We start from the raw sequence: 15,906 nt of genomic DNA on the forward strand, positions 1-15,906 counted from the left end.
ATCTCCAGTCAGCTGGTAGTCAGTGGCCTCGCTCTCCTGTCCAGGCTATTGGCTGGGGCAAGAAGGGTGATCAGGCCGAGTGTCTCTCGTCATCCCAAGGGCTATTTTGGGCTTGTTCACATGGCAGTGAGTTGCAGGGCGGTCCAGGAGCAGCAAGAGAGGAAGCTGGCAGGCTCTGGACTTGCACAGCATCACTTCCACCAGTCTCTGTGGTCAGAGCAAGTCACTGGGCCAGCCCAGATCCATGGAGCAGAGAAAAAAGCTCTGTCTTGACGGAAGGAGCTTGCAAAGTATTGTGGCAGCTTTTGCAATTCCTTGTTTCCTAATTCTCTCCTTTAATTCTGATTTTCTGTGTTATCCTCAGGGTTCTCAGGACCCAGTCTCTGGAATGGTTCTACAATAACGTGAAGAGTCGCTTCAAACGTTTTGGCAGCGCCAAGGTCTTGAAGAACTTGTACAGGAAACACCGGCTGGAGAGCGGAGTCTGCTTTGACATCGTGGGTACGCTGGCTGCCTGCCATCCTAGGGGTCCTTGGGGGGCTGGTGGGATAGAAGGAGGCCTGGCTTGGAGGCCCCATACACTATGACCTACTCACTTGGGACACAGAAAGTGGCTTAAATACCTGACTCTAATAAGGAGTGGAAATATAAGGGCATATACCAAAGATTCTAAGTTTTAAAAAAATATTTATTTACTAAAAAAAAAAAATGTATTTGTTTGACTGAGTCGGTCTTGGTTGTGGCATGCTCTCAGCCCTCATGCTCCGGAGCACATGGACGCATAGTTCAGGCACACGGTGTTCATTCCCCAGCCAGGTATTGAACCCATGTACCCTGCACTGGAAGGTGGATTCTTTTTTTAATTAATAAATTAATTTTAATTGGAGGCTACTTTACAGTATTGTGATGGTTTGGAAGGCTGATTCTTAATCACTGGACCACCTGAGAAGTCCCATAATTTCTAAGTTTTAAGTCTTGTGATTCTGGCATCTCCACTGGGCTGGCTATGTGAGCAGCTGGGAGGACCGAAGGGTTTCTGCACACTGTGAACATTTTCATTCCAAATCCCTAGGAATGCAAGATCCCTGACCATTTTCCCCTAAAGATTAAAACTGGAAAGTCATCTTTGTTTGGTCATGTAGACTAGGTCTGCTCCCTAGCAGAGGATATGTGTCCCGCCCGCTTCCATCCTACCCCAAAATTTTGTACCAACCAGACCCAGAATTTGATGTCATGGGACAGTCAGAAAAGTCTCAGCTTCCTCCCAGGAAGGAGGGACACCTTGGAAGGAAGGATAAATAGGATAAACAGACAGATAGGATTTATTTACTCCTAATAGACCAGCCAGTGGAAAGAAATGGTTATCAGAATATGAACAGCATGTCTTCCCCACAGAAGGCTGTTTTTTCTGTCTTGAAGCAGATTTTTCCATAACTTTGCTGACACAGGTAAACGCTTTTTATCCGTGAGAAAGAGGGAAGAAAAATACCATCTCATTTGGAGCTTTTTCATCATCGTTATTTTACATTGCTGTGCTGTCAATAAAGACTTTGGTCGTGTCTTATCTAAAAATATGCCAGCCACTGAGATGAGCGGGAAATAGAGTGGAAGCATTAAACACGGAGAATCATTAGGGCCTTTGTGGTAGCTGTTACTGTGTCGTTCAAACCACTCAGGAAGCCTGTAGCTGAGAGAGCAGGGCTGAAGACTTCCACATATTATTTTTCATCTTCTCTTTGCTGATTTTTCTAAAAACATTTCTCAAGGAACAAAGACCAAAAGAAAAAAAATGAAGCTTAAAAGTAATCATGTTAACAGTAGGGTTTCAGCCCAAAGAGATATGTCAAGAAAGTTCCAGAGTTGCACTGGCTCATCATTTGCATCCCATTTTTCTTTCTTGTTCATCCTCAGTTCTGCTTCGTGTTCTGTCTTACATGTCACCACATTCAAATCTCAAGGGTGTTCTCTACTGCTTCGTGCAAAATGAGCAGGAGGGGTGGAGCCAACACATTTGGAGAATCCTATAAACAGAGCACAATTGCGATCTTGTCCTGTTTCTCCCTTGGGCCCCACAGATGGAGCTGGGGGACGCGAATTCCAAGTGGGCCAGCCAGAGGCTTTGAAATGTTCAAGTGTTATTTTCAAAGGCAAATCATTTGCTGGGAATAACTCTGCCACTATTGAAGCACGTTTAGGTCCTGGAGCCTCTGTGATTCGCCACTTCTTTCATCTGGGCCTTAATCACCCCACTTACCACATTGCATTCGGGGATGGTTTACAAAGCTGCTCTCCTGCTGGACCTGGCAGAGGCTATAGCTTCCTTTATCTCTGTGTTTCAAAAGTGTGGTCCAGTGGCTGATACCTTTTAGGTCCTCAGTATTGCACAATTCAGGCTTAAAAGCACTTTGTAGGTACCAGGACATTTCATAGAAGTACTGGAATCAGTTACTTTGATTTGATCTGTATCTCCATTTAAACTAAGATTTCCTTTTGATCAATATGAAGACAAGCAGGCAGGAGATAGTTTACGAGATGGTACTCAAATCTGTAAAGTCGTGATCATAAAACGGTGAGGTTGGTTCTACCTACCACCTAGAAAATTGAGTTGCATATACCTCAAGTTTGGAGAAATCTCCCAGTGTGTGAGTGGCTTCCTGGTTATATTAGATGACTGTGGAGTCATCAGCATCAGCTCCTACCTACCACCCAACACCTTAATGTGCTCGTCATCTGCCATCCTCAAGCCTGACTACACTTTAGAATCACCTCGGGAACTGAAAAAGAAACTGGCAGCACCAGAGTCATTTTCCACCCCCAGCCAATTACTTCCAAATCTCTGGAGGTGGGCCCAGTACAGATACTTTTTAAAAAGCTCTCCAGGTTATTTTAAGATGCAGCCAAGCCTTGAGAACCTCAGCTGGAGGTTCTGAATAAGATGGTTCCATCTGCAGCTCCACCTGAGGGTCTCTAGAATATTGACTGTCAAAACATAATCTACAGGGTGTAAGACCAGTGCTCTGTTCCAGGACTCTCAGCAGAAAATTCCTTTTATCTATGGAACGGCTCCACTGCATGGACCAGTATAGTTTGCCATAAAAGCAATCAGTCCATTGAAAATTCATTGAGTTCACAGAATCTTGCAGATCACCCATCACATGCACCCTTGCATGACCAACTGTCCCAAGCCCTGGTGACCAGATTAGGCCTAAATGATGACCCATTTGTTTTATCAGATAAATCCTAGATGTATTCATACTTTCAGTAAACATTTTTAGAAGGCCGCAAGGCATGTGGGACCTAGTTCTCTGACCAGGGATGAAACCTGTGTCTTCTACATTGAAAGCATGGAGTCTTAATCATCAGACCTAAAGGGAAGTCCAGTAAACATTTAGTGAGTGCCTGGTTAAAAACCTGGGGGTGACAAGATGGGCAAAACCTGGCCGTCTCAGAGCCAACTTTGCAGTAGAGAAGTCAGAGAAATAAGTAAATAGATTTATAAAAAATATAATGTCCAATGGGAATGCATGCTCAATGTGATTTACCTGATAGATTGAGCATGACTTTTTCTAAAGTTTTATTTTCATGTGAACCATTTTTAAAGTCTTTATTGAATTTGTTAAAATACTGTTTCTGTTGTTTTGGTTTTTTGGCCATGAGGCATGCGAGGTCTTAGCTCCCCAAACAGGGATCAAACCCGCACCCCCTGCATTGGAAGACAGTCTAACCCACTGGGCCGCCAGGGAGGTCCCTCAGCATGATATCTTTAACATTTATTCTTGAGAGTTCCCCAGTGCATACTCTCACTGCCAAGGAGATCATCCATGCCTAAGATCCTGCATGCTGTGCAACCAAAAGGGGGAAAAAAAACAAAAACAGCTATTGTAAGATGAAAGTAGCCCTTATGAATATACTCAATCCCTAGACAATTTGATAAACATATATGTTTACTGAGTTGTTGTAGTTTAGTTGCTAAGTTGTGTCTGACTCTTTTGTGGCCCCATGGACTATAGCTCACCACGCTCTTCTGTCTGTGGAATTTCCCAGGCAAGAATACTGGAGTGGGTTGCTATTTCCTCCTCCAGGGGATCTTCTTGATCCATGTCTCCTGCGTCTCCTGCACGGGCAGGCAGATTCTTTACCACTGAGCCACCAGGGAAGCTCGTTTATTTAGTTTTAGATAAAATGGGGAAAACAAATCCTACTTCTATTTATTAGTATGATATATCTATTTTTGATATGATTCTGGGAAGGGTCTATGACATCCTTTACCTGGGATTTGACAGACAAACACTGACTCTTAAAAACACTGAGCTGTGTGGAGTCGGAGGTTCCTCCAGCTCATGAAAGCTCTGACTTGGTGTCTGGCTGCTGAGTTCAGGTTCCAGAACAGTTCAGTCGCTTTCTGCCCTTGGAAAATCCCATCATCCTAAACGATACACAGACGCTCCCACCTATGAATGTAAAGGGACCCAGGGAGAGTCATTGTGCGAGAAAGTTTATGATAATGCAAACCCAGAGCCTGTCCTGGTTGGCGCAGTTTCCCAAGGATGTTCTCAGATCGCCCCCTTCCTCACACTCCCCACCGCCCTCCGTGTTGTCTCAGGACACAGCCTCGCCACCTCCTTCACGGGGCAGACCGTGTACCAGTACACCTCCACATCTAGTCTCTGTCACTTTCCACGAAGGGCTCAAGGTCACTCAGCCCTTCCATCTTGCCTTTCAGCCTCTCTCTTAACTGGTTCCTCCCTGTTGATCTGAGATCACGCCATTCTCTCCTGTCTCCTACGCCCTTCCTGGACGGCACATTCTCCTCTGCTTCTGCCCTGCCACCCTCTTTGTCATCACAGGGACACTCCATAGCACGGCTGCACTCCCCACTTCCTCTCTAGACACCCACCCTCTCCCGCTTCCAAGCAGTCCTCACACAGCAGCCGGCGTGCACCTTTACAAGCATACACCTGACCAGATCATACCTCTGCAGCCTTTACTGGCTTCAAGTGGCTTCAAGTTGGGACAAAGATCAGAACACTGATGTTGGCACCATGACCTGCATGGTCTGCCCCTAGCCCATCTCACCCAGCCTGCCACACAGCCTCTGCTTCAGCTCTTCAGGTGCACCCTGCTGTCCCCACCGCCTGTCCCCATGCGAGCTGTTTGCTCTGCCCTGGAGCTCCTCCCCCCCTCACACCCCTTTGACCGGTCAGTCTTCCCTGCTGAACACTTGTCCTATTGTGTGAACCACCCAGTCATAGCATTCAACATATCTATAGCTTTATGTCTGTTTATATAAATCTTTGGTTATTGAATTCTCATGCGCTACTGGTCAGGGCAGCGAAGTTTTCTGGCTTTGCTCACCAGTCACGCTAACATCCAGCCCAGGGCCAAGCATCTCCTGGGTCCCCATGGAACATTTGCTTGATGAATGAATGAACGCTGGGTAGGTCCCCATGGAACATTTGCTTGATGAATGGATGGACGCTGGATACAGCCAAGCCAAAGTGAGATATCTGCACTTCGCTGTGTAGTCTGAGAACTGAGGTGGTGACTTGTCCTAAAGGCTTATTTTATGAATGAGGAGATAGAGACACGGGAAGATAAAGTCACTTCCGGTGGTCACAGAGCTAGAATAAGTGACTTCGGCTCTTTTGAAAGGCTTGTCAAAAAACACAAACACAGACAATGGTGCATGGTCGGACAGAGCCACTGGCAGGCCACACACTAATGCCCTTTCCCACAGAGGTCACGTCCCACTGCCCCCGCGGCTGGAACCTATGCCAGTCACCCTCAGAGTTTCCACACCAGAGCCCCATGCAGCCCATCCAGGGAAGCACAGGCTGTATTATTCGTATCAAAGATCCACTGCTTAGTTTGACTTGGAATCAATAGCATTTCCCCCTTGTGAGCTAAGACATGTAGACACACGTTTATTCTCTTGCTTCTATCAGTGTTTTCCTCCAGCATCCAATTCAAGAATTTTTTTTGAGCTCCTGCTATCTCCATGCTGTCGTGGGCACTGGGGATACAATACAGTAATTTTAAAAGGAAAGAGCCATGACACAGACCTCACACCTTCAAACGTCTCATTTGATGAGTTAATATGTGAATACAGATGGTAAATCCCCAACTGAAAAAGGGCTTAGCCAACTGCACTTTCCAGCCTGGAACTAAGACACTAGAGTGTGCATTCAACAGACAGAAGACCAGAGAAGAGGCAGTGGGCCTTAAAAGAGCAAATGCTGAGGCTTACTTTGTTTTGCTCTGGGTTTCTTTCCCCTGACTGCTAATGAGAGTTAACTCACTGGCTAAAGGCAACCGTGTGGACTGATGCCATGGACAGTAGCTAAAGGCCAGGCATTCAGTGTCTCCTCACGCATCACGAGGAGAATTCTGTCATTATCACAGTTTTTCTAGTAAGGAGACCAAGTGTTTGAGTGGTTAAGTAACTTGATCAAGGTTACGCAACTAGCCCCTTGCAGATCCAGGAAATGACCTCGTATCTCTCAGACTTCAATCTTTTGTTCCATGTTTGATTCCACACTGCCTCCAAAGAAGGCTCTGGAAGAAAGTTGGGGGGTGGAAGCGATGCTACATGAGGAATTAATATGAGGAAGAAAAAAATGTGACTGGTCAAAATCTATAGCTTATTGTGGAACCCAGTAATTTCCTAAATGTATTGCCTAAAAACCCAGGGATTCCCTAAGCCTATTTGCGAGGCAAGCAATCACAGTGGGTGGTGGTGGTCTGCCGATGCAGTGGCACAGTGCTCCAGGCCCACTGGACACCTTGGGTAATCTCATATCCTCTCTCTCTTTCTCTCTCAGGAGGAAACTTTTTTGAGGCAAACCTGGAGAACGAAGGAAGTGTTTCAGGCAGTGACTCGACATTTTATAGGCAGTCAGAAGGTAAGGCTGCTCATGGGTTTACACCTAATGGGAGGTTGGAGGACTGGAAACGCCTTCAGATCGTCAGGTCCCTCATTGCATTGGGACCACTGATGGAACTCTGTTATTGTGTGTGAGCATCTCCCTGGGTCTTCTTTTATTGCCATCCGTGTGAATCCATCATCAAATAGTTGAATATATCTAAGATGTAACCTAGAGAAGTGCATTCCCTACCAGCCTCAAGATACTTAATGATCAACTAGTGTGTGTTTCTGGCTTCCCCGGTGGCCCAGACAGTAAAGAATCTGCCTGCAATGCAAGAGACCTGAGTTCAGGCCCTGGGTCGGGAAGATCCCATCAAAAAGGGAGTGGCAACCCACCCCAATATTCTTGTCTGGAGAATTCCATGAACAGAAGAGGTTGGCTGGCTACAGTCTGTGGGGGTTGCAAAGAGTTGGACATGACTGAGCAACCTTCACTTCACTTTTAGAGTGTGTTTTTCTGGAGTTAGAATATAACAATCAACAAACTCACTTGTGTGATTCATATTGAAATATTCTTAGAAAGAATGTACCATTTATGGATTGACTTTAACTTTTTATACCAATATAATCGTTCCCTTAGAACAGAGATTAAAAGCAACACCAACTTCTAATTACAAATAAAACCTCCTCCAACACTGCAGCCGCTTCCCAGAAGTGCTGGGTGTTGGGAACCGGTGCCTCCTAGTCCCCCTGGTTCTGTGGTGTGCCCCTCACAGCTTCTGCACTCATCCTATTCTCTCCCTGAGCACCTTCTCATGAAAGTCTGGTCCTCTCTCATCCTTCCTGCTTGAATCTTCTCCCTGGGTTGACACGTGACCGTGGCGCACCTCTGTCTGAATGCCTAACTCTCACTTCAGCCCGAGTTCTAGACTCAGAGTTCTGATGCTTGACCATCAGGAGCTGTAGCTCCTCCAGGGATCCTGAATAGCTGTAGACCTCAGCGTATCCTAATCAAGCTCCTCAGCCAGTTAAGTCCACCATCAAGACTTAACCTTTCCCTCAATCCCTGTCCCCACTTCCACCCAGTCACCCAAGTTCTGTTTGCAATCCTGTTCTTTTCTTTCTGTTCCAAGGTCTAGGGCCTGAGCCCCTTCCTGCCCTCAACATTCGTATATAAATATTAATTTCAGTGACCATTTAAATCAGCCAGGGTTCTCCAGAGTAACAGAACCAATAGGATATGAATACGTACCACACACGCACACATACAAAGACGCTCATTTCAAGGACTTGGGTCACACAGTTGTGGGGCCTGGCAAGCCCCAAATCTATAGAATAGGTCAGCAGCCCAGAAACTGTATTAGGAGTTAATCCTCAAGTCTTAAGGCAGGATTTCTTCTCTGGGAAGCCTCTGTTTTTGCTCTTAAGGCCTTCCAAGTGATGGGATGGGGCCTACTGATATTTTCAAGGGTGATATCCTTTACCTAAAGTCAACTACTGTGACCACAATGTGAACCACACCTACAGAAATCATCATATCAACACCTGGGTTAGTGTTTGATTAAACAGCTGGTGTAAATGGCATCCCACTCCAGTGTTCTTGCCTGGAGAATCCCAGGGACGGGGGAGTCTGGTGGCCTGCCGTCTGTGGGGTTGCAGAGTCAGACATGACTGAAGCGACTTAGCAGCAGCAGCAGCTATAGCTTTACCAAGTTGACACACAGAAGTAACCATCCCTCTGCCTAACTGGTCCTCTAAACTTCGGCCACTCTGCCTCTGCCCTCTTACCCTCCCTCTGTCCTCTTACCCTCCCTCCACACCCCACCAGTTATCTCTAAAACTGACGCAAACCTTCACTTTCGGACCAAGCATCTTCAGCGCTCCACTCCACCTCGTGCCAAAATCTTAAATGTGGCCTCCAGAGCCTAACATCTCCACGCTCCTTCCTTCCAGGGCTCTATGGAAGCTGGTGACTGTCCCCATTATAGGATCTCCACGCCCTTCTGAGCTCTTACATATGTATCTGATCGGAGAGTGTGGACTCAGCTGGTGTTTACTGGGGCATCACTGGGGCCCTCAGAGCCTAGAGCTGGGGAGGTCATGGTGCACTTTGAATCAACAAGAATTTGTAGGGCACCACTTCTGTGAAAAATGCATTGCCTGGTATCTTAAAGAAGAGAGATGGGAGATATGGTGTCTGTCTCCAGGGAGCCCTGAGTGTGGTGACAACTTAACTTTAATACTCTTCTGATAGAAACACTGGGGAAACCGCATCCTCACTCAACCACACTTGAGGGGTGCTGAACCCTAGGCGTGTCTCTGTCAGGACTCACAGCCAGCTTGCAATGTCCTCATCAGCTGCCTGGCTAGACGGCTTTGACTTTAACTGGGTTGGTTTGGGCTTCCCAGGTGGTGCTAGTGGTTAAGAACCTGCCTGCTAACCCAGGAGACATAAGAGATGCTGGTTCGATCCCTGGGTCGGGAAGATGCCCAGGAGTTTAAGGGAATGGCAACCCACTCCAGTACTCTTGCCTGGAGAATCCCACGGACAGAGGAGCCTGGCGGGCTATAGTCTATGGGGTCGCAAAAAGTTGGACACGACTGAAGTGACTTAGTATGCATAGCATATATGTTCGGGTTGGTTTGGGAGATTTATTATGTTTGCCAAATGCCACTTTCTGTCCACATGTGTGTCTTCCGGAGCCTAAGAAGCTTGAATTAAGTATTTTAATTTCAGTTCAGTTCAGTTCATTTCAGTCGCTCAGTCATGTCTGACTCTTTGCAACCCCATGAATCGCAGCACGCCAGGCCTCCCTGTCCATCACCAACTCCCGGAGTTCACTCAGACTCCCATCCATTGAGTCAGTGATGCCATCCAGCCATCTCATCCTCGGTCGTCCCCTTCTCCTCCTGCCCACAATCCCTCCCAGCATCAGGGTCTTTTCCAATGAGTCAACTCTTCAAATGAGGTGGCCAAAGTACTAGAGTTTCAGCTTTAGCATCATTCCTTCCAAAGAAATCCCAGGGCTGATCTCCTTCAGAATGGACTGGTTGGATCTCCTTGCAGTCCAAGGGACTCTCAAGAGTCTTCTCCAACACCACAGTTCAAAAGCATCAATTCTTCAGCGCTCAATCTTCTTCACAGCCCAACTCTCACATCCATACATGACCACAGGAAAAACCATAGCCTTGACTAGACAGACCTTAGTTGGCAAAGTAATGTCTCTGCTTTTGAATATACTGTCTAGGTTGGTCATAACTTTTCTTCCAAGGAGTAAGCGTCTTTTAATTTCATGGCTGCAGTCACCATCTGCAGTGATTTTGGAGCCCAAAAAAATAAAGTCTGACACTGTTTCCACTGTTTCCCCATCTATTTCCCATGGAGTGATGGGACCGGATGCCATGATCTTCGTTTTCTGAATGTTGAGCTTTAAGCTAACTTTTTCACTCTCCTCTTTTACTTTCATCAAGAGGCTTTTTAGTTCCTCTTTACTTTCTGCAATAAGGGTGGTGTCATCTGCATAGCTGAGGTTATTGATATTTCTCCCAGCAATCTTGATTCCAGCTTGTGTTTCTTCCAGTCCAGCGTTTCTCATGATGTACTCTGCACAGAAGTTAAATAAGCAGGGTGACAATACACAGCCTTGGCGTACTCCTTTTCCTATTTGGAACCAGTCTGTTGTTCCATGTCCAGTTCTAACTGTTGCTTCCTGACCTGCATACAGATTTCTCAAGAGGCAGGTCAGGTGGTCTGGTATTCCCATCTCTCTCAGAATTTTCCACAGTTCATTGTGATCCACACAGTCAAAGGCTTTGGCATAGTCAATAAAGCAGAAATAGATCTTTTTCTGGAACTCTCTTGCTTTTTCCATGATCCAGCTTAGGGACTGATTAACTAATGACTTGATATATTTACACCTTATCTCATTCTACAAAGCATCCGAGGCAGCTTTCAGGAGATTTGCACGTGTTCAATAATGCCTGACTAGCAGATTATAGATGGAAACAGGAGGTTGAGAAGGGGAAGAGGAGACGTAGGCAACCAGCCCCTGCAGACCTCTGATCTTATGCCTGGTGTGAGTTGGGCTTCTGGGGTGAACTAAGAGGAATGATAGAAATTCTCACTTTCAAGTAAGAGGTAAAAATCTAGTACCTCCAGGAAGCAGAATGCTTCCAAGAACTTGACTCCAGAGAGAATTCTGTCCCCTGGGGAAGTCCTTTGGTGTAAGGACACTTCCTCCTGTCTGTTGCCATATGCAAAAAATACATTCACTAGATATATGATAGCTTTATTTTTAAAAATCATGTTAGTTTGTATTTATCTCACTTTTGCGGTTAAAAATCACGGGATTTGGAGACAGAGAGTCCTGAATTTGAGTCTCAGCTCTAACAGTGTTATGTGGCAGCCTGGATGGTCTGCGTATGGCTGAGTCCCCTTGCTGTTCATCTGCAACACAACATTGTTAAACCGAGATGCTTGGTCTGTGGCCCAGCAGGTGGTCGAGCTGGGCAAGGTGGGCCAATGCTATTGCTAGTATGGGCTTAGAATCTAAAAAATTCTTTTGTGGATTTTGTATTTGCATTAAACCATGAGCACCGCCCTTATAAGATTTCAGTCTTCCTGCCTATCATTACAAATGATATAGTACACGCACAAAACAAAGCATAATCTTCATCGGAGAAGGTAGGTGAAGAACTGCTGTGTTAATCCCTTTGTCCATCGTCTTTAAGCCTCTTTGTGTGTTTGGAGCTGTCCTTAGTGCCAGGGCACAAGAGGACTATGGCCTAGCCTCGTGCTAGTCAGCTCATGACTTTGACACAAGGACCTTTCACTTGTCCTTGCCTTTTAGAAGTGGTCTCTGCTCTGTTTCCTGTCCAGGACACAGCATGATGGACACATTGGCTGTCGCCCTACGGGTGGCTGAAGAGGCCATCGAGGAAGCCATCTCCAAAGCAGAAGCCTATGGGGACAGCCTGGTATGCCCCCACCCCCCACAGTGTCTGTCTGGAAGGTGGTGTGGGTGGTGTCCTGGCTGCCAAGAGAAAGCGCAGCTTGTGGGGACGCCATCGTCATGTAACCATCCTTGAACTGAGCCCATCCTCCCCCTGCATTTGCGGTCAGGACTCCCAAGAAATCGATTGCCAAGTCCCCCCAACACACCCACAGCTCACAACCTTCTCTTCTTCCCTCTGCAGGACAAGCAGAACGAGGCCAGTTACCTGCGGGACCACAAGGAGGAGCTGACTGAGGAGCTGGCCACAACCATCCTACAGAAGGTAGGTGCGCCCTGGCAACCACACGGCTGCAAAGGGCCACGCTGGTCCAGACCAGGGCCTTCGGTGAGTGGAAGACCCGCGGAGGGTACCGCTGCTGTCTTGGGCACCATTTGTCTTGTTCCTTCTCACTCTTGCCATTGTACTTTGGGGCTAAGGCAGGGGGGTTGCATTGCACTGAGACAAATAAGCAGTGTGAACTTGCTTGCCCTTAGGGATTGAGCTAGGGATTGAGGGGTGAGGAGCCAGGAACCTGGCCCAGAGATCTCTGTACAAATGGACTTATTAAACCCAAGTGGCCGTGCCCAGCATAGCAAGCGGTGCAGACAAACTGAAGCCTTCCTTCATGACACTTGGTATCTGCCCCCTCCTTAGGGCTTTCAGACTCTTCCTAAAGTCAGGGTGTACAGCCGGAGACTCTGGGCTTGAGATCCAGCTCCACTGTTGATGAGCTGTGTGTCCTTAACTGATGACCTCTGAGATAAACTGCATCTGTAAATTAGGGGGAGCTATAGTAGGTTCGGAGAAGGCGGTGGCACCCCACTCCAGTACCCTTGCCTGGAAAATCCCATGGACAGAGGAGCCTGGTAGGCTGCAGTCCGTGGGGTCGCTAAGAGTCAGACATGACTGAGCGACTTCACTTTCACTTTTCACTTTCATGCATTGGAGAAGGAAATGGCAACCCACTCCAGTGTTCTTGCCTGGAGAATCCCAGGGACGGGGGAGCCTGGTGGGCTGCCATCTGTGGGGTCGCACAGAGTCAGACATGACTGAAGTGATTTAGCAGCAGCAGCAGCATAGTAGGTAGCTCTTAGAGTTCTTCTGACAATTAAATGATGTAAAGCATATATGGTGTCAAGCACAGAGCATATATGACGTCAAGCGACCCCATGGACTGCAGCCCGCCAGTCTCCTCTGTCCATGGAACTCTCTAGGCAAGAACATTGGAGTGGGTTTCTATTTCCCTCTCCAGCGGATCTTCCTGACCCAGGGACTGAACCTGCCCTCCTGCACTGCAGGCAGATTCTTTACCATCTGAGCCACCAGGGAAGGCCTTGTACTAACTACATGGTGTCGAGCACAGAGACTGGCACACAGTAGGCCCTTAACAGAAAAGGCTGCCAGCATCATAAGAGAACTGCTTTCAAACTGTAAAGTGCTGTAGAATGTTCAAAGCTTTGGTTGTGCTGTTTTATCACAAGGTGGGTCTGAAACTGGCTGGTATTCCGTTGAAGCTAAGCTTTTCCGTGGCTAAAAATTTCCCAAAGATGATCCCCGTTACACCACATAGCGCTGGAAGTCTCTCCAATAATGTGTCCCCTTTGTCACCTGCCTCCTCCCCAGATCATAAGGAAACAGAAGAGCAAAAGTGAGCAGCGCGTGGAAGACGAGCCGGAGTGGCCGCAGCCCCAGAGCTGCGGTGCAGAGGCAGCTGACACGGGGACCACAGCCGCCCCGCGGGGCCCCCAAGCTTCCGCCACCTTCTGGGTGAGCCCCTATGCCGCCCCGGCCTACCCCTACAGGGACCCTGCTGTGTGCGGCTCAGAACCATTCTCCCTGTAGAAACGGGGCCGCCACGCCTAACATCTGTAGTCAGCACATGTGCCCGCCAGGCAGCAAGGGATGGGGGCCAGGAGGCCTGTTCTCTTACACGTGGAGGTGGGTTTTTACACAGAGACCAGTTTAGGAAAAATAACACTGTCAACAAGCTTTTTACAGTTCATTCTGAAAAGAGCTGCACTGAGTCCCGTGGAGAGAATGGCTTTCCTAGGGCCGTGTGTGTTCTCATAACCTGAGTACTTGCTGTAGGGAAACCGAGGACTGTGAGAGAGTGACCGCTGCCTTCTGAGGCCACAGCGGCCCGTGGATGGGGCATCGGAATGTGGGCAGACCTTTTTGTTCCTTCTCCCCAGTCACGGAGCACAGCGTCTGTCCAGTGACCCAAGGGTCCGGGCCTGTTGCGGCTGGGGAGGGTCACCGAGCCCGTAAAGTCCTTTGGTGTGTGTTCCTCCTTCCCCAGCGAGGGCGCATGTGGGGCAGAGGATAGAGGCTGGGTCCTGGGTGTGGAGATTCAGCAAGAAAAGGAGCAGGGCTGGCCGGCAGGACTTGTGTTCCGTCAGCTGCAGGGACCCAAGTCATAGCATGGGGGAGAGGACCGGGCAACACACAGAGGCAACTTAAAACTGGAAAGGCAGGATAAAGGAGAATGAGATCATGCCATCTGCAGCAGTGGGGATGGTGTGTGTGTGTGTGGGGGGGGCGGGTAGGCAGAGGCTGGGGGCTGAAGGATGACCCTTTCGTGGCATCTTGAGGAGGGACCCTGAGCTGCAGACACGGAGGGCCCTGAGCCACTGGCCTCCTGGCAGTGCTCCCACCTGAGCCACTGGCCTCCTGGTAGTGCTCCCTCCTGTGTCCTCAGGCCTCCTGAGCCCCTGGCCTCCTGGCAGTGCTTCCACCTGAGCCACTGGCCTCCTGAGCCCCTGGCTTCCTGGCAGTGCTCCCTCCTGTGTCCTCAGTCCTCCATAGATGTGGATACTCTGGCTCCGGGGGTAACTATGCAGAACCCCGTAACACTGTAGGACTCCGTCCTCAGGCTTAACTGCAAAACCCAAACTTAATCCATCTCCAGTCAGACAGGACTTCTTATCTGTTCTCTTGAAAGAAAATTCAGTGTGATCGTCCCTCTTTTTAATTTCCTCTCTGATTGTGTGGCTCTCCGCTGGGAAGGGGGTCAGTGCAGTCTTGATTTTCAAAGCCTTAAGATGCAATATCCTAACAGGCACCAGGGCAGGGGTTATCATTCATTTAGCGCCTGTCTCCTTGGGCGCGCGTATGTAAAAAGTCATCTCTGTATTCATATGGTGACCCTAACGGTAACAATGAAGAGGGCAGAGGCTGGGCATGCAGTGTGCCCAGCGACTGAGCTGTGTCTCTGTCTGACTTTCTCTGTCTCTTCTCCGTCCTTTTCTATTTTCTTCACCCATTTCTCTTTGTGGTTTTGTCATTTTCCCCCCTTACATTTTGCTCTGTCCTTTAAATGACTATAGTATAGACCTGAAGATTTTTCATTACTGTTATAATTATTGGATTGAATTTAATGGATGTGCCTGACCCCAGAAATACAAAGCAAAGCTATGTCTCAGCTGTTATTCATTTGAACACTGTCGTTGACCCCTTTGCCCACAAACCCTTGATACTAAAAACTTTCACTCTCTGTTCATCCCTGATATGGGCTCCTTGAAAACAGAGACTATTTGAAGCCCCAGGGAGTCTGCCCTGTTGGTAATGATGATAATCATTGCAGTCATAGCAACCATATACCATCGCAAGAGACATAAGGAAGGCAGGATGCTGCTGCCCACACGGGGGACCAGTGACTGCAGAGGAAGCTTTAACAAAAGTAACTCATGATCACCCTGTGAGTTTTGTCTAAAGCTTCAGAACCAGCTGGATTGGATGGCACGTCCTGCTGGGTTGAGGCTTGTTAGCCAGGAGTGCGTTGTCCCCAGGCTTTCAGGAAAGGGTGTCAGGTGCAGCACCAAGAGGGCAGAGCAGAGCATCACCCTGGAGCCAGACAGACCCAAGGTCAAGCCCTGCCTCTGCCCTTCACCGACCATTTGTGTGGGCAAGTTGGTCCAAGCTGCCGCAGGTCACTCGTGTGTCCCCAGTCAGACAGAGTGAGGGAATGGAGTTGTCCTGGCTCAGTGGCAGAGCTTAATAAATGCTGCTATTGTGACTGATACTTACTGAGTGCACTCTGTGTGCTT

The 15,906-nt window shown here is 48.1% G+C and overlaps 1 protein-coding gene across 1 annotated transcript in view; it reads left to right on the forward strand.

Moving 5' to 3' along the window:
• Nucleotides 1-15,906, forward strand: part of MYRIP (myosin VIIA and Rab interacting protein) — a 217,994-nt gene that overhangs the window by 139,538 nt on the left and 62,550 nt on the right. The window contains exons 4-8 of the mRNA XM_069560700.1: nucleotides 365-501; nucleotides 6,822-6,902; nucleotides 11,745-11,842; nucleotides 12,062-12,142; nucleotides 13,484-13,627. Coding sequence (XP_069416801.1) covers nucleotides 365-501; nucleotides 6,822-6,902; nucleotides 11,745-11,842; nucleotides 12,062-12,142; nucleotides 13,484-13,627 — 541 coding nt within the window. The remainder of the gene's footprint in view (nucleotides 1-364; nucleotides 502-6,821; nucleotides 6,903-11,744; nucleotides 11,843-12,061; nucleotides 12,143-13,483; nucleotides 13,628-15,906) is intronic.

The sequence above is a fragment of the Ovis canadensis genome, chromosome 19, assembly GCF_042477335.2.
Source record: "Ovis canadensis isolate MfBH-ARS-UI-01 breed Bighorn chromosome 19, ARS-UI_OviCan_v2, whole genome shotgun sequence".
Classification (NCBI taxonomy): domain Eukaryota; kingdom Metazoa; phylum Chordata; class Mammalia; order Artiodactyla; family Bovidae; genus Ovis; species Ovis canadensis.